Source organism: Poecile atricapillus, chromosome Z (assembly GCF_030490865.1).
Source record: "Poecile atricapillus isolate bPoeAtr1 chromosome Z, bPoeAtr1.hap1, whole genome shotgun sequence".
Classification (NCBI taxonomy): Eukaryota; Metazoa; Chordata; class Aves; order Passeriformes; family Paridae; genus Poecile; species Poecile atricapillus.
The window spans coordinates 74688755-74704912 of record NC_081289.1 but is presented as its reverse complement, the minus strand read 5'-3'; the positions used below and the strand labels follow the sequence as shown (position 1 = coordinate 74704912).

The following is a 16158-nucleotide window of genomic DNA, read 5'->3' as shown; positions in this document are numbered from 1 at the left end:
AGTATTTCCAACTACCAGAGAAGGTGTAAGAGATACTACTATGTGTGTTGTTGAGAAATGGAGAAGGACTCCATTTCTCACTAAGGAGAAAAATGTGGGAGTTTTTTTTATTTAGTAGTAAGTTACTTTGTATACTAAAATGAAGTTTTCTTATCTAATTTTCACTTGACAAATTGTTAAAATCGGGGTGCTAAATATAATTTCCAGAGCTTGTGTGAAACTTTGTATAGTGCTCATCTATCTACATACCATGATGTTGTAAGCTTAATTTCTAATAAATATTAGCTATATGATATCACTCACTATTTTACTATGTAGCAAGATTTCTAAACTCTTGAATTATAAATGCTTAGCTTTAAAACTTCTTGCTCTGCTTGTGACTGAGTGTTCTAAATGTAATACTTCTTCAGCTCCGTTTCTATTGAAATGTATCTTGGAGAAATTGTATCTTGCATATTTGCACAGACTGAAAATTCTGCTTTCCTTTTCATAGGATAAGAAATGGGTTCTCAATCATGAGGATGTCACACTGGGGGAATTACTGGGCAAAGTAAGTAATAAAGTGAGCTAAATAACATTTGAGTATGTATACTGTAATCATTAAGCTATTTCTGTATACCTTTTCATTTAAATTACTGTGGTATGCAATTTTTATGTCTTTTTTTTATGCTAATACACCAGACAGCCTTATGCTTTAAACAGATGTAAATCACACTTGCTAGTAAACATTGTAATGGTTGTGCTGAAAGTATTTGACTAGCATACATTTTTTTTCTCTCTTTTGGAAGGGTTTTGAGCGAACTGGATTTCTATAAGGCATGATGTGGCTGTTTTACTTTCTGTGGTCTGAGAAAAATGTTGCAAAATAGAAATAAAAATATGTAGAGAAACAGGTGTATGTTTATGTATTTGTGTATAAAATTTGATATGATGAGATGACGAGATCCTTATTTCTTATATGTTAATTGCTTGTGCATGATTATTTTCACTCATTCATTGATGCAGTTAGGTAATTTCACAATCTTATTTGTATTATATTAATTCTTGTGTAGTTCATAAACTTGCAGTTTACAAAATCTGCTTAGAAAGTACAAGTCTTTAAAATCAGGCAAACTCCTCACATTTTTGGCACCTTTGCACCTGTAAAGACCATTTTTGAGTGCTACTCTGGACACAGTGTTTAAAAAGATTTTCCAAAAACTGAAAAAAATTAGATTAAATGAGGAAGAGACAAATCAAAGCAGTAATTGCCTTCTTAATATGATACACACTAAAACCATCAATAAGAAATTCAAGAGGTGGGGAGAATGAAACATTGCCATAAACTTTTGTTACCTGGGATAAAATCTCTTTGGCAGTGTAAGACAACAAAAAGTATGACCAGACAGAGATGTGCCTTTAAAAATGCAGGTAGTGTAGGATCTTCACATCCATAAACAGGATAGTATCAAGGGAGAAAAATAAAGATGTTCCAGCCATAAAAAAGCCTTGACTTGCTAAAAAATAAATATGAATTCATTTTGGTGTGTAAAGACAAAGCAATTTGAAAAGCATTTTAGTAAATTCAGTTTACATGTGTAGTGCATGTTTTTGGCACAAAGCATTTTTAACATTCAGTAAAGGCAACTCAGAATTTTAAAGTGATTATAGAAGGATGTTATTTAAAAAATACTGAACAGGCTAAAAGCTTTCTTGGAATGCAGCATAAGTCTTATGCATTCATCTCTAAAAAGATGTAGACATACTAAAAAAGATAAGAATGACATGAACTTCAGCATCTGTATGACAAAATGTGAAACAAACTATAGGCATTCACCACAGAAGTGAGAAATCTGAGAGTCTACAAAACCTTGAGTGGCCTGGAAAAGATGAGGAAGAAATCACAAAATTCAGTCACAAAATTTTAATGTGTAAAAGATGCAGGCTTTGGAAGAGATCACCTCAGGAGTGAATGGTCAGTTTATTTACTCAGCATTAATTCTATAATACCCCACAAAATGAAAGTTGCATAATAGGAATGTGTTATACTAAAAATTGTGTATCTAATAATACTTCAATGTTGTCAATAAAGAAGTGAAGCATTTTCAAGACTTAAATAAAGTTTAGGGTGGGCTTAGATTTCATTGTTAAATTATTCTGACCAGAAGGGTAGAGGAAAAGTGGACTGGGAACAACTCAGTTGCTTACCTTGGGTGCCTGATGCCATTTCAGATCTGAGGAGGTAGTGTACTAGCCTCTGGCAGTGCTTTAGAAGGGCTATCAGAGATCCTAAGCCTCATTTTCAAGCTACATCTTCCTTGTCCCAGCATACATAAAAAATTTCTGCAGGTGTGTTCAGCCCTATATTTATTTCTTCTCTTGTTGCTGGAAGCACATTACTGTTTTCTGTCTGTGAGTTTCTTTTTTCCCTTTTTTGTCGTCTTTCTTTGGCAACGCTAAATTCAGCTGCATGATGTAATGAAATCTTCATCACTCAGGAAAGGAAGGAAAGCGTCTCCAGCAGACTTCTTTGAAGTCACATGTACCAGGACACAGAAGTGTAGTGCATGTGGAAATTAATCAGACATAGTTTCAAAATTGAGTTGTGCTTATTTGGGAAATACAAAGCTTAACTGGAAGTATGAGATCTATAGTCTCCTTCTTGTTTCCTTTTCATGAGGTTTTTTTCATTCATACCAGTGTTCTGTATCTCACAATTTCCTTCTTTCAATTTGTGTTCTAATTAATTTTCCTTTTTTTTTTAATTAAGTAAAAATGCATCTGGTGGAGACTTTTATGGTATTAATTACTTAATTTTTCTTCTATGAAAGCTAAATAATCTAACTTGCCTTGGGGGTATGTTGTTCACTACATAAAATGTCTGATTATAAAAGGAGCTGCTTTCTAAAGTCTTGTCCAAATGGAAGCTTTACAAATTTGTCTTTATAGAGCAATGCTGAGCTTGGGTTTTAAAGAAATTTTGGATTACCAGACACAACATTTTGCAGTGGGTTCAATTTATGATAAAAATTAATAATCAGTGTTTTCATTTTTCATATTTCGTATTTTTTCTTTCTTACATATGAGAATGTTTGTTTTATTTTGGTGTGTTTTGCCGCAGTTTTTGAAATCAGTTTGTGGTCTTTTCCAGACTGCAAGTTAAAAATTATTCACAAAATGTAATGGTGTGAAAATTAAGGCATTCAGGATCAGGAATAAGAAGGACAAAGTACTACTGTCAGTGTCAATTGATTTGAAAAGTTCCTAAGAGGTTTTATGAGAAAATTCTAATTACTTAATTAATGGTGTTTTTTCCCTCTTTCCAGCAAGGTCAAACCAGAACTTATACACTATGTATAATACATGTACTATGTCAGAGTGACCAGCTTTGGTTAGGGCAGATACTCAAAAGAAAATTTCACTGGCTTTGTAAGCACATTCCAAAATTCTGTTCCAGTTTCAATACCTGTCTGCATTATTTTTTCTGGCAATTCATTAAGATTTTATTTACTTAGAATGATCTTTTTCCTGCTGATTTCAGGGTAATTTTGGTGAGGTGTATAAAGGAACGTTAAAGGATAAAACTCCTGTCGCTGTAAAAACTTGCAAAGAAGATCTTCCTCAGGAACTGAAAATAAAATTTCTGTCAGAAGCCAGGTAGGTTCTTTAAAATTATTTGTGGCAGGTTTTTTTCAGTTTTTATTACTAGATACGTTTACAAAACCTGACCTTCTTAAAAATAAAAAAAAGCAGTAGTCAAACTTTTCCTTCCTTTCTCTCCCTCAGTGCATTCCACAACTGTTGCCCTGGTAACTAAACATTTGCATTTTTAACATGTGAATGCAGTAGCATCTGCACTTGCTGAAACCATCTCTTTGACAAAGCAAGCCATGCCTGTAAAATAAAATCTTGTTGTCTTAAGTCCTTTAATTTAGAACTTCTAAGATGTGCCTTGAGGACTGGGATAAGAAGACTGGAAGATGTTGTTAATTTAAGTGTGATTGTACCAGGCCTAAATCCTGCCTTACAAGCATGGCTAACAGAGGTGATCAAATGTACCCAGACTACTTTTCTTTGTGGGGTTATAGACTCCATTTAGTAATTTTCAATTTGTAAGAAGAGTTTCTTCCAGTTAGAGATATTTTATACTGTGTCAATCAGCATGAGATTATTTGCTTATTTTTCAAATTACAGTCATGACAGAATGTGCAAAGTATTCTGAGTGTCAGCTGATGTGCATAGGTAGGTTCTGAGACTCCAGGGAGAGGGGTGTCTTGAGATAAATGGCATCATTTTTAAACTACCTTGTTGCTTTTTGCTATGAAGCTTCATATGTTTCAATTTCCACTCCCAAACTATTATTATCAGTATTGAAAAATAAAAGATACTATCTGCATTTATAGAATTATGATCAGCCAGCCTATCTATTGAATAATTTTTAAAAACTTGGCAATGGCACAGATATGTCATTCGTTAAGCAGCTTGACACTAATGGGAAAAAAATAGTCTGAAAAAATGGAATGTCTTATTTTTCGTTAAATGTGTATGTACCAGGTAAGTTAGCATTTTACTCTTGATCCTAGGGAGGAAGGGGAAAAGAGGAGGTGTTTTGAGTCAGCAAATATCAAAAGGAACATTTAAGTTACAAGGTCTCTGTAGAATTTTTTCTTGCTCCTCATTCCACTTACAAATCATAGCATGCTGGTTTAGGCTGGAAATGTTCTTCTTATTAAAGTGTGTCAAAAGATGTAAATGTTTTCATTTAATTCTCAAAATTGCTGTCCTCATAGTCTTCTAAAACTTGTTGTATTAATTAATCTCTCAAAGTAAAATTGGAACAAATGTGCTTTTGAACAGTGCAGCAGGGAAGCGTAACAGGCACGCTGTGCATACTGTTTTGATGTAGCTCTGCTTCTGGTCCACCACTGAAATTCTGATTAAATACAAGGGTTCTTAAAAAAGTGCAAACCTTTCAGGCCATTTTTCAGTTATGTTGATAAATGTCACATAGACAAATGGTAAAACTACAATAAGAATAATTTCTTGATTCATTAATGAATCAGTTATGATTTTCATTTCAGAGTGGTAACAAAAGAGTGTAACAAAATCTGTTACATTCATTTTGATAACAGTAATGATATTTTTTTCTTTGATAACAATAATGACATCTTCCATTAACGTAACATTAGAAGTTTAAGGTATTTTTCTAAAATAGTTAATCAGCCTGTACAATAAAGTTTATTAATATAATAAACTTCTTGTGTATTTTGCAGAATACTCAAACAATATGATCATGCGAATATTGTAAAACTTATAGGAGTTTGCACTCAACGACAGCCTATATATATCGTTATGGAACTTGTTCCAGGTAATTGTTTTTTTCCCTTTTTTAGCAGCATATTTCCATAGGTTTCATTGTTTCCATAATGTGAAATGTATTTTTTTCTATTTGTCTTATTCTGCATTCCGTTACTGATCTGAAAAGTCACCTGTGTTGCAAATCTTTGGAAATGCTGGGTTCTACTAGCTTTGGAGTGGTTGAGCTCCAGAAATCTGTTGAGAATTTTCCTGTAGCCTTTAAAGACAACAGAAGCTTCATTGTTCTCCTGATGAGATATTAAATGGCATTTCCTTTAACAGTAGAATTAGGTAGTGAATATTAAGAAGTATTTAAAGAAACTAAATGTCTGGATGATGTCTCAATTTTAATAACTCATGTTTGGGTGACCTTTAGTAATTTACATTTTTTTTTCTTTACTAGCATGTAGTGTTTGGTTTTGGGTTGCTTTTGATTTATTTTTGGAATCAAGTTGATTTTATTCAGGAATGGCTGGAATGAATTTCAAGTTGTTGGGATGATAACAGCTTTTGGGCAATTTTACCTCTTCGTTGATTTTCTCAGCAGCTAGAAAATGTGTTGATTTGGTAGCCTCTAGTACTGCTTAATATGCAACACTGTATTTGTTTTATATATCACTGGATTTGTCTTCAAAATTATACAGCAAGCTGCTTTAAGAACCATTTCATTCATGAAGACTTTGATTGCTTATAATTCTTGCGTACAGGCTGTAGAATGACAGCACTGATGAAATATTTGACTTTGTGGAGTTTTCTGCCTTTATTAAATTAGATTCTATTAGATTATTATATTTGTATGCACAATTAACTTCATTAAAATGGAGACTGAAGGCAGTGTCCTCAGTTTTAAGGGGTACTTTAGTAATCAGCTTCTCCAGACATCTCTGAAGATAAAACTAAATCCTGATGTTTTAACACCTTTATCATTCTGCTACAGGTTTTTCAGAGTCTTGTACAAGTTGAAACATGCTAATGGAATTGAGGAGTAATTGCATGAGAACTTTCCTCTGATTCTCATACCTGTTCCGCAGTTCAAGTCTATCCAAACATTCTTGGGTTTGAACTTCCTTCAGAAGGAAGCTTCTTGCAAAGAGAATTGTTGCTCGGTTTCAATGGTCTGTAAACTCCCTGGGCTGGCTGCCCTCCCTGTGTGTCCTCATAAACATGGGACTGCCTTCAAACCATCATACTTTCCACATGCTCTTACATCTTGGCACACCAAGAGTCTGACCAAATCAGCAGAAAACATAAATATGCCAGAGAAAAGTGAAGTTATATAGATAAGTAGAGAAGCAGTGATCCTGATGTTACTGTTTTTCTCTTTTTTTAACGACAAGTTTGGATGAGATTACAAAAAAATGATAGTTAATAGTGCTCTGACTATTTAACAGTGGCCTTTAAAGAACAGGATAGTGGTAAACTTGTCTTCCACTTGATACTAAACTTTCTCATTATCTTCATTGTTTTGTCTTAAATGGGTTTATGCTTGAAGGTGTTTAAACACGGTTTGACTCTGACATTCTGTTTAATAACTAAAAATGTTAAGTTTTAACTTAGAATTCTATTCTGTGAATGCATGGCTGAGAACACATGTATTTTATAAATGTCTGACAGTTTTTTCCCTGAGGATAAAATTAGAAGCATCTCCATGAAACAAAGGATTTCTCCTGTGTTTTCTAACTTTTGCTAATGCTTGCAAATTATCTGCCATTTATATATCCCAAATACATGTACACCTACTGTGTCTTTTGAGACTCCTGTGGTGTGGTTCCATAGCATTAAATTCTGCTTTGCATTCTGGATTCTGATTTTAAATCAGAGTCTTAATTTATTCAGGTATTAGAAATGTATATTGAAACTTAACACTTTGTATTAGAGAGTTGCTACTCTGCTAGTGATTCTGTCATAATCTGGGTCTGCAGAGATAGCTTTGTTGCAAGTGTAAATAGGTTTAAAAACCATGCATATGGATAAAGGCATCAGTGAAAACAGTAAAGAAAGGTTGCTGGTGCATTTTTAATTATGTGTCCATCCTTTGTTACATGCAAAAATAGCCCAAATGTTGCCAGCAAATAGCAGAGAAATTAAGTTGTCAAAGGCAATTATCCCTTGCCCTAGACCCTTTTCCTGGGGGGTGTTAACAATAGTGATATGTGTCCTAAAGTAAGAACCATAGTGATAAGAAAAGTCAGGATTGGGTGATGTAGGGAGGGTTAACTGAACTAATAAACAGAGTAGCATATCATGGATACATAGAATCATAGAACAGTTTGGGTTGGAATCATCCAGTTCCAACTCCCTGCCATAGGCCGGGACACCTTCTTCTAGAACAGGTTGCTCAGAGCCCCACCAGCCTGGCCTTAAACACAGCTCATATTAGCACTACATATTAGCAAGAAAAGAACATCCTTTGCGTACTGTTGACTTGCTGTTAGCCATGCTGATATCACTGTACGTGTCCTCCCAGTGTCAGTTATCCCCACTACAGAAAGAAAGACTTGATCAATTATTTAGGTGTACTTTGCAATACACCTAAAAAGGCACTAGGAAAAGGTCTTAATATAAAGTATATGTATGTTATATAGATCCCTCTTTAAGGGATGCACATATAGGAAAATGCATCTGATCTCCCTGACATTGGCTGGGTTTTTAGAGGGCCAGGTCTCTTCTCTCCTGAGTCTTGTCCTACAGGTCTTTCTGCAGGTTCCTCTGGAAGTGGGAAGGAACACCTTGTACAAAATGTGTGCACTGTTTATTTATTGTAGAATTTAGATTTATTATTGCTTTCTATAAGCTATAATTTTAATTGTTGAAAAAATAAACTAAGTAAAATGTTCTTTGTTGTATATGAACAGAAGCTAAAATGCATGTAGCAGCAATTTCCTTCATGTATGTGTGGAAAGTTATATGTATGAAAGAAGTGTGACCTAAAAACAGCATTCAGGAATTTGCAGAGAGAGTTGCTAAAAGATAATTTTTGTTTTAAATCCTAAACAAATTTTCCTGTCTATCCTCCCCTTGCCTTTCCAAAATTACGAAGATAGCCATGGAAAATAAACCATTACTATTTTTCTTATTAAAGTTTTATGTATTTGTAAGTTGAGGTCTATACACAAATCAGATTTATGGGCTTAAGTTATGCTAGCTAGCTTCTGTGAAAAAGGAATTTAGCAAGCTGCAGATGGTTTTAAAATTTTTGTGATTGCATAATGGATAAATTTGCAGTAACCTTTAAAGCTTGCAATTAATTAATTTTATTCTTCTCTACCTAAATGAGATTGAAATACTAACTAAAAGGGTAGACAGCCCAGATATCTTCTTAACAGCCCAATATTGTAGTTGCTGGATGGCTTTTCAACTACCATGAAATTATAAAACCTCCTGAATTTTACAGTGGCCTGATTTTCTTCTGTGAAATTTTTAGTAGACTAAAAATGAGAAATGAGAAAACAGCTTTACTTGGAAATTATCTTTCTATTAAGACATTTTGTTGTTAATGGAGAACTTAGCATAGGGATTTCCCTTTCTTGTATAACTTGTGTGACTCTTTCTCTATGACAATTCTTCCTAGTTTAAAAATATTAAGACTGTTTAAGAGACTGCTGCTTAGATAAACCAGACTGTTGCAACATGTTAGTATCTTGCAGGACTGAACATCATATAGGTTGCTGTAAATTATTTTCTTTGTAATGTTCTTCTTAATTCTTACTGCTTTTTAGTGAAATTATCTCTAAGATGGGTTTGATAAGGTTTGTTGCAAAGGTCACATTTGGTGGAGGCTTATTTCTGGTATCTTCTGATCTAAAAATAGGAATACTGTACTGCTTAATAATTGACTACAGTAACTTTTTATTAATCTGTTGTAATATCCTTTAAGTACACAGTTTATCCTAAGAAAGATAGAAGTTAAAATGAGAATTGTTAATAAATTTTGGGGAAAAAAGCCCCATATGTTGAGACCTGCCAAATGCTTGATGGTATAGAACTGTGAGTTTGTATTGTCCTATGGACTTGACTGACCTGACTGAAAAGTAATGAAGTAAATGTGCAACACTAGTCATAAAGATGTTCAGGGAAAACTGCTGCATATTTGCAACCACTAGAATTTTCTAATGTAGATAAACCTTTGTCAGGGATGGTTTCCACATGAGAAAGAGCAGAACTTCATGGAAGAATTTATAATGCTGTGTAAGAAAGAGTGTCACTTTCCTGTAATGCCAAGTCAATCTGAAAAACTGAGCATTATACTCACATTTTCTGTGTTAATTTATTCATTTTTCTTTGCTCTGTGTCTGTTGTCCCAGTGGGATTTTGGTGATTTATCTTGCATTGTTGACCTTAAAACTTTTCTTCTTAAAAGAAGAAAAAGAAATAATTATGAGGAACTGCTTTGGTATTCAGAACAACAGAAGAACTATTTGCCATTATTGTCTCTTAAGGCCGCACAAGGCATAAGGAGTTTTCATAACAGCTCATTCTTACCAAGTTTATATGATGATCAATAAGACTGCCTGGAATACTGCCAGAGTCCAGACTGACAGCCTGAGACAAATGGATGCTGAATTTTGTTGGGGCATGGAGAAGATTTATCAGGAAAATGCTGAAGGGGCAGCAGAGCCTGCTTCTTGTTCTTTTCTTTTCAGAGTGAACTCAGCATCTTTTCACAAAAAAGGACAGGAAAAAAAAGAAACTAAAATGCCCTTCTCTTTTACCCTTTCTAACTGTTACCTTTCTGGCCCCAACTTCGCTTTTAGTGATCATGAATGACAAAGTGGGTTTTAATTCATTGCATTACTCAGGATCATTTAACTGCATTTTCATTTGCTTATAATTTATCGTTCAATCTCCCATGTAATCAAAAAGGAGCTGCAGGAGTCCCAGTAAAAATTTCAATGTTCTTTCCTCTTCCTTTAGGGAAAGAACAAATCAAGATCAAATGTAATCTGTAAAATGCAAAAAGCAATCCTAAGTCACAACATTCTTTCTTCTCCTTCTTTATGTTAATTTCAATTTACTTGAATCTTAGTCCTGAAAGGAGAATTTAATTAGAAGGTAAGAGCTTGGCATGTCTCTGAAATGTGTGTTCTAGAATGGGGCATTTTGAGGATTGATGTGGAATCCTGTGGTGCCGTTACCACTTTACACAACTATTTCAGCACTTATCTTGTAGAACCTTCCACAGTGCCTCTGTCCCTCCAGCAAAGAGCCGGCAAGATAAGCACCATCATGATGCTTGCACTCTGGAAAGATTTGTCTAATTAAAAGTAGATGCAAACATCTTTGTATGTTCCAGTGCTTGATTCAAGATAGTAGAAGGAAGCTTGAAGTCGTATGTTTTGTGACCTGCTCCTTTTAGAAGCTGGAATGTTTAAACTCAAGTTGGTAGCATACTTGCTGGTTTGGGTTTCTATATATTTAAATTTTTACATTTAAAATTTACTTTATAAGTCAATTTTTATAAACAGCATAGTTAAAAACCCAAAAGTATTTTGGAATAATTTTATTTCTGCTATATCAGGCATTCAGTTACAGGCAATTGAAGTGTCTGTCTTGGCTGTTGAGTCTTAATATAGCTTCCTGTAGCATATGCATTATGCTAATGTGACCCATGATGAGGATATTATATATTATGATCCTATGAAAACTAGATGATCTTCCTATATCAGATCCTTGCCTCACACAGTTCTAAACAGTTTCCCAGCAGTTGTCTCATGTCTCCTGATCCATTCTAGGGCAATAGACCATATTTAGTCTGTTGTATCAGTGATCTGTTCTGATCTGATCCTCATCTCCTCTCCCCAGTGTTTATGCATGGACATTTTTCATTATCCTACTAATGCATTTAGACATTCCACTGGAGCACCAGTGGAGTGTGCCTTCCTGATACTATCATAGAATTCCTTTCTGATAATAGATACATATTTTTAAAAAATCAGCTTCTTTTTTAACTTAACAGTGAGTTTGTGTTCCTTGTTTAATCTAACTCATGTTGATATGTTATGAACCCTGGCAGCTGGAAAGAGATAGAGCTACGCATGTACATGTAAACAGCTATGGAAATATCTAGCAATGTAACAGCATGGGAAGATTGCCAGAATTAGGTTTCAGCTATACTCAGCTTATATCTAATCATATGTAGACAGCTTCCAAGGGGGAGTTAGAAAGGTCATAACTTCTGTCTTTGCAATTGGATAAAGTAACCTGTAGAGGTCTATTCTGAATAATTTGGGATGCAAATTGCCTGTGCCACTGATGCAGAAACAAATCAGAGGTGACAGGTTTTATTAGCTCAGGTGTGGCTTTGCTCGATGTGACCTGCCCTGACTCCCAGGCACACCCAGAATGAGCACAGCCATTTCTGTTGTGCCCGTACCCGGAGTCGCCACTTGTGGAAATGATTATAACTTACTAAACCTGGCACTTTGAGACATGACTTAGTGGGCATGGTGTTGTTTGATCGAAGGGTTAAACTTGTTGATCTTGGAAGTCTTTTCCAGCCCAAGTGATCATATGATTCTTAACCCAAGCTCTGGAGCTACCTCTGAACCCTGTTTATGCTGTCCTACCTGCAGCTGGCTTTGGTCTGGCTTGGTTTATTTAGTTCCTTTTTTCTGGAATGGGACTCCCTTGCAACTTTCTGTATGTTACTGCACTTCTTAACCTCCACAGGTTATGAAGTTATGAAATGTCAGAAACATGTATGAATAAAGCCTGCTGTCCTCCTGACCTTCCAGGCTCACTTCTTGGCTTTTCTTAGAAAAGAGGGCTCCAGGTCATAAAGTGTAGAAGTACTTACATATCCATTATAAGTACTAGTGAGGATACAACTTAATAAATATTAAATGTCTTTTGTGGAATTGCTCTTATTTTCTGCATGTAATGGTAATTCAGAGTATAGTACCAAATCACAGCTGGCTTTGTGTATTTCTTTTGTTACTTGAACTGCAGCCAGTAAACCCATTTATAAATAAATCTCAGTTCTGAGACTGAGATGTATATAATTTATTTATTAATATGAAATACAATATCCACATTATCTTGAGCTTTTCTTCTAAATTAATTATCTGCTTGGATAAAGGAGAGAGATGCTACAAGCAGCTAAAGTACAAGCACATCATGGCTTACTTGAGCATTAGATTAGACCTTCTGTCTCTGAGGTGCCACTGATTTCATATACAGGCCTGGAATGCTGATTGACGCTGGGAAATATCTGAACTTTTAGTTCAAAATTGTGCAAATCAGCTGCCACATTTTCTACTTTGGTGGGGTTTTTTTCTGTTTCTTGCTTCTGGAGGATTTCTTCTCCATGTATCCAGCTTTTCCCTCTCCTCACTAGCCCTCATGCAGTACATGCACACATTTGTACAGACCCTGTTTCTTCTTCCTTGCCTTGCTCATATCCCTGTAATGCACATGGGTCTTTTTGGCCCTCTTTGCTTCATGGATTCCAGATTATTTAGAAAAGTCAGATTTCTTTGCCAGGGTATATGTGGTGGTGATTAAAAATTCCTTTTGCTTCAGAACTACTGCTTAGTGAAACAGGACCAAAGTTCTGATCTCCTTTTATTGTAGTATTTCAGATTACAGTTGTATTTTTTATCTCTTCACATATTTTAGCTTTGATATTACTTTATTTTCTATAAATATTTTACAAAATCAAATCAGCAAGTAGATGAAACTAGAAAATCCATTTCTAAACTGAATAGAAACAACCAAACATAAAAAATTAGCAAAGTGTTTTTGGTAGCTGCAAAAACTTCTGTATTCAACTTATTTATTTTTATTTGTTGTTATTCACTTTTTTTTTTAGCTTTGCCTATAACAGTTTTTGCTGCAGTAGCTATTTAATGTATTGGTGTTTAAAAACATTAATTGCTTTTCTTTAGATTAAAAAAACCCTCTGTTCTTCAGGTACATTCTGTTTCACGTCAGCTAGCATGTCTCTCTAATCTAGAATCCTTTTCAATGCTTAGATTATGGATTATTGAACATAATAAAGTTACAGGAATGATTTATTGAAGAATGGAAGACCTCCTGGAGAAAGATGATTTTCCTTTGAGTTAGTTTCTGAAGTAGGTTTTATCTATGCACTCACAGTGGGTATCCTTACAGCCACAGTACTAAAACATAAGAGTTCAGGTAGTCTGGGTAGTGTTATTTTAGCAGCACAGAAGACAAGGTATGCTAGCTGTTGATGTCTCACTATGATTTCTGGTTTCTTCTTGATCAGTGATGACAGACTCTGTTTTGGATAAGCACTTATGTCACATGGGATATTGGCTTCATGCTTTACCTTATTTGATCCATCTGAAATCTAAAGCAGGACTGCTGAGCATTGTCAATATTTCCTTTATTTTGATTATCATATGTCTGGGTCTTCATCCTGTTGAAAGGAAGTGAAGTAGCACATATGAATTTGTTGTAACCTTCTTCTCATCTTTGTTTTATCACAGTGCAGTTATTCTGTGCCTGTGAGTCATCTGTGTTCTGGTCTCATCACAGGTTGTCTGCTAAAAAGTCATCCACAGCACAGTTCTGGTACAAGCACTTTTTCTCTGTGTGTTACTTCTTTGCTGCTGCTGCTCCTGTCCTTGGCTCTCAATGCACACTATTAATTTAATTTTTTTCTTTCTTTCTTCATCTTTTGTTTTCACATACAGGTATTTCTATTCATACTTCATTACTGCCATTGTCAATATTACATTGGCAGCCCTTTGCATAGTTATAACAACTCTTATTTTCTTTGTTTATCAGGAAAAACAAAGTTTTAACTGGATTTCACAATAGTACTCTGTAGACAGTTAGAAAAAATAAACCTTGGGTTTATTTACAGTTTCTGGTGTTACGTAGATAAAATAAAAGAACAACAAAAAAGTAAAAGCACTGCATTGCATACAAGTGATGCATTAGTTGAAATGTGAAGGCACGGTACTTAATTGAAAATGAGCGTTTTAGCATTTTTAAACCCTTGTATTTTAAATATTTTGTCAAAAAGCTTCTTACATACTTAAAAAACCTTACTTCCTAGAATTCCCTAGAGATGCATGTTTACTATTTTAAATTTGTAAGTAACTCTGTTTGGGTTTGTGTTTTAGATCCCATATGGGATTAAGATACCAGGCAGTAAAGGAAGTTCTACATTGCTTTAAGGGAACTTGAAATACTGACCATTTAAATTCTCAAATTTATAAATAATTACAGGTGCAGATAGAGGTAATTTCAATAATATTGCAATGGCCTGTAAAGCAATTTGGAATACTGAATTCTAAAGCTCCCCTGGGTTAGGTGACCATTAGGAGGTGTGGCCACAAGCAAGATGTATTTGCATGATGAATGTGTATAAATATAAGAATTAAGTGACCTCTTTAAATAAACATAGTTAAAAAGGCTGTATAATAAAGGAAATTTCCCCTCTTTATTGAAATTTAATGTGAATAATAATACATATAACCTCATATAATTTGTAATAATTGTTTTGTATTAAGAAATTTATTAATATTTGTATAACTATTTATAATATTATTAGGATACTAGAGATACAATATATGAACAGCATATGTCTATATACCAATTCAGTGGGAGATTTCCCATCATAATTTCAAAACATATTTTAGTTGTGCTTAGTGTCATAATGGTTGTCAGAATGATGCCAAGAGTGCCTAGAGCTAGTAGGTAGGTGTCACTGTGGACACCAGCTCAGGAAAACACTGAAATATGCAGTCATAGTTGATAATAAATGCCATTGAAATCAGAGATTGCCAGAACTAAATACTTTGTAAACTTATTTAACATTTTTCTTTGGGTTTTTTGCATTTTTGGTTTCTTCTCATAGATCACAGGGTGTTTTTTAACTCCTTCAAAACAGTAGCTTGCTTTTCTGTGTGCAAAGGAGTGAACGGTTTTATTGCCACTAATATGGCATTTACTGTTCAAGAAGTTTATGCTGTAAAGCGCAGACAACACTAGGAGTTGCTGATATGTGGTGTTTTCACACTCAGAGTTCCTGCATGTAATGAGAAATAGTTCCCATTCACAGCAAAATACACAAAGGGCTGTGTTCAGGAGCCCGGTTACAGCAGGCTGCTCTCATGCAACTTCTGCTTATGAGCTACTTTTTGTCCTCTACTTAGTAAAATAATTCTGTTGTACTAGGAAGGGACTCCAGTACTGTTATTTATCCTCTTGTAAACCCGAAACAGGCAAGCCATCTCTGCTAGGTGATAATATGTATATAATGGTCTAATTTTTTTTGTGGTTCTTGGAGATGTTAGAGCATGCCTCATTTTCTAGCAGTGTTGTGGGCCATTAACTGGAATAACAGGTAGCCATGCAGAGTACAATGGAAATTCCACATGAGAGAAAGCATTGCTGCTTACTATTATGTAGTCATCTAGTTTTGTATCAGTTGTTTCATAGTCTAATTGGTCTGTTTATTTCATTTTTATCAGCAGCTATTACATTGGAAATAATGCTCTGACACTATGTCCTGCAAATGCTGAATTAGGGCTTTTCATATTGAAACATATTTTTAACAGTACAAAACGACATTTCCTAACCACAGCTGTGCACTGAAGAGTTTGTTGAGAAATTCAAGGCTTAATTCAGCCTTGAAGATATTCATATGAATGCTTTGCTATGAAGATGATAGCTGGAGCACTGACCACAGTAAAAGTCAGAATTCACTGAGGAGTAACTCTGTTACTCTTAAGGGCAGACACTTAAACTTATGTTAGTATCACAATGATGAAGATAATCAGATTTAGTCTAAACATTATATGTATTGTACAGGGTGAGATGGGTGTCACTTGGCTGTTTTATTTT

General features: G+C 34.7%; 1 protein-coding gene across 3 annotated transcripts in view; it reads left to right on the top strand.

Moving 5' to 3' along the window:
* Positions 1–16158, top strand: part of FER (FER tyrosine kinase) — a 151599-nt gene that overhangs the window by 102334 nt on the left and 33107 nt on the right. For all 3 annotated transcript variants that reach the window (XM_058826024.1, XM_058826022.1, XM_058826023.1), the window contains 3 exons: positions 494–550; positions 3521–3636; positions 5253–5347. In XM_058826024.1, coding sequence (XP_058682007.1) covers positions 494–550; positions 3521–3636; positions 5253–5347 — 268 coding nt within the window. The remainder of the gene's footprint in view (positions 1–493; positions 551–3520; positions 3637–5252; positions 5348–16158) is intronic.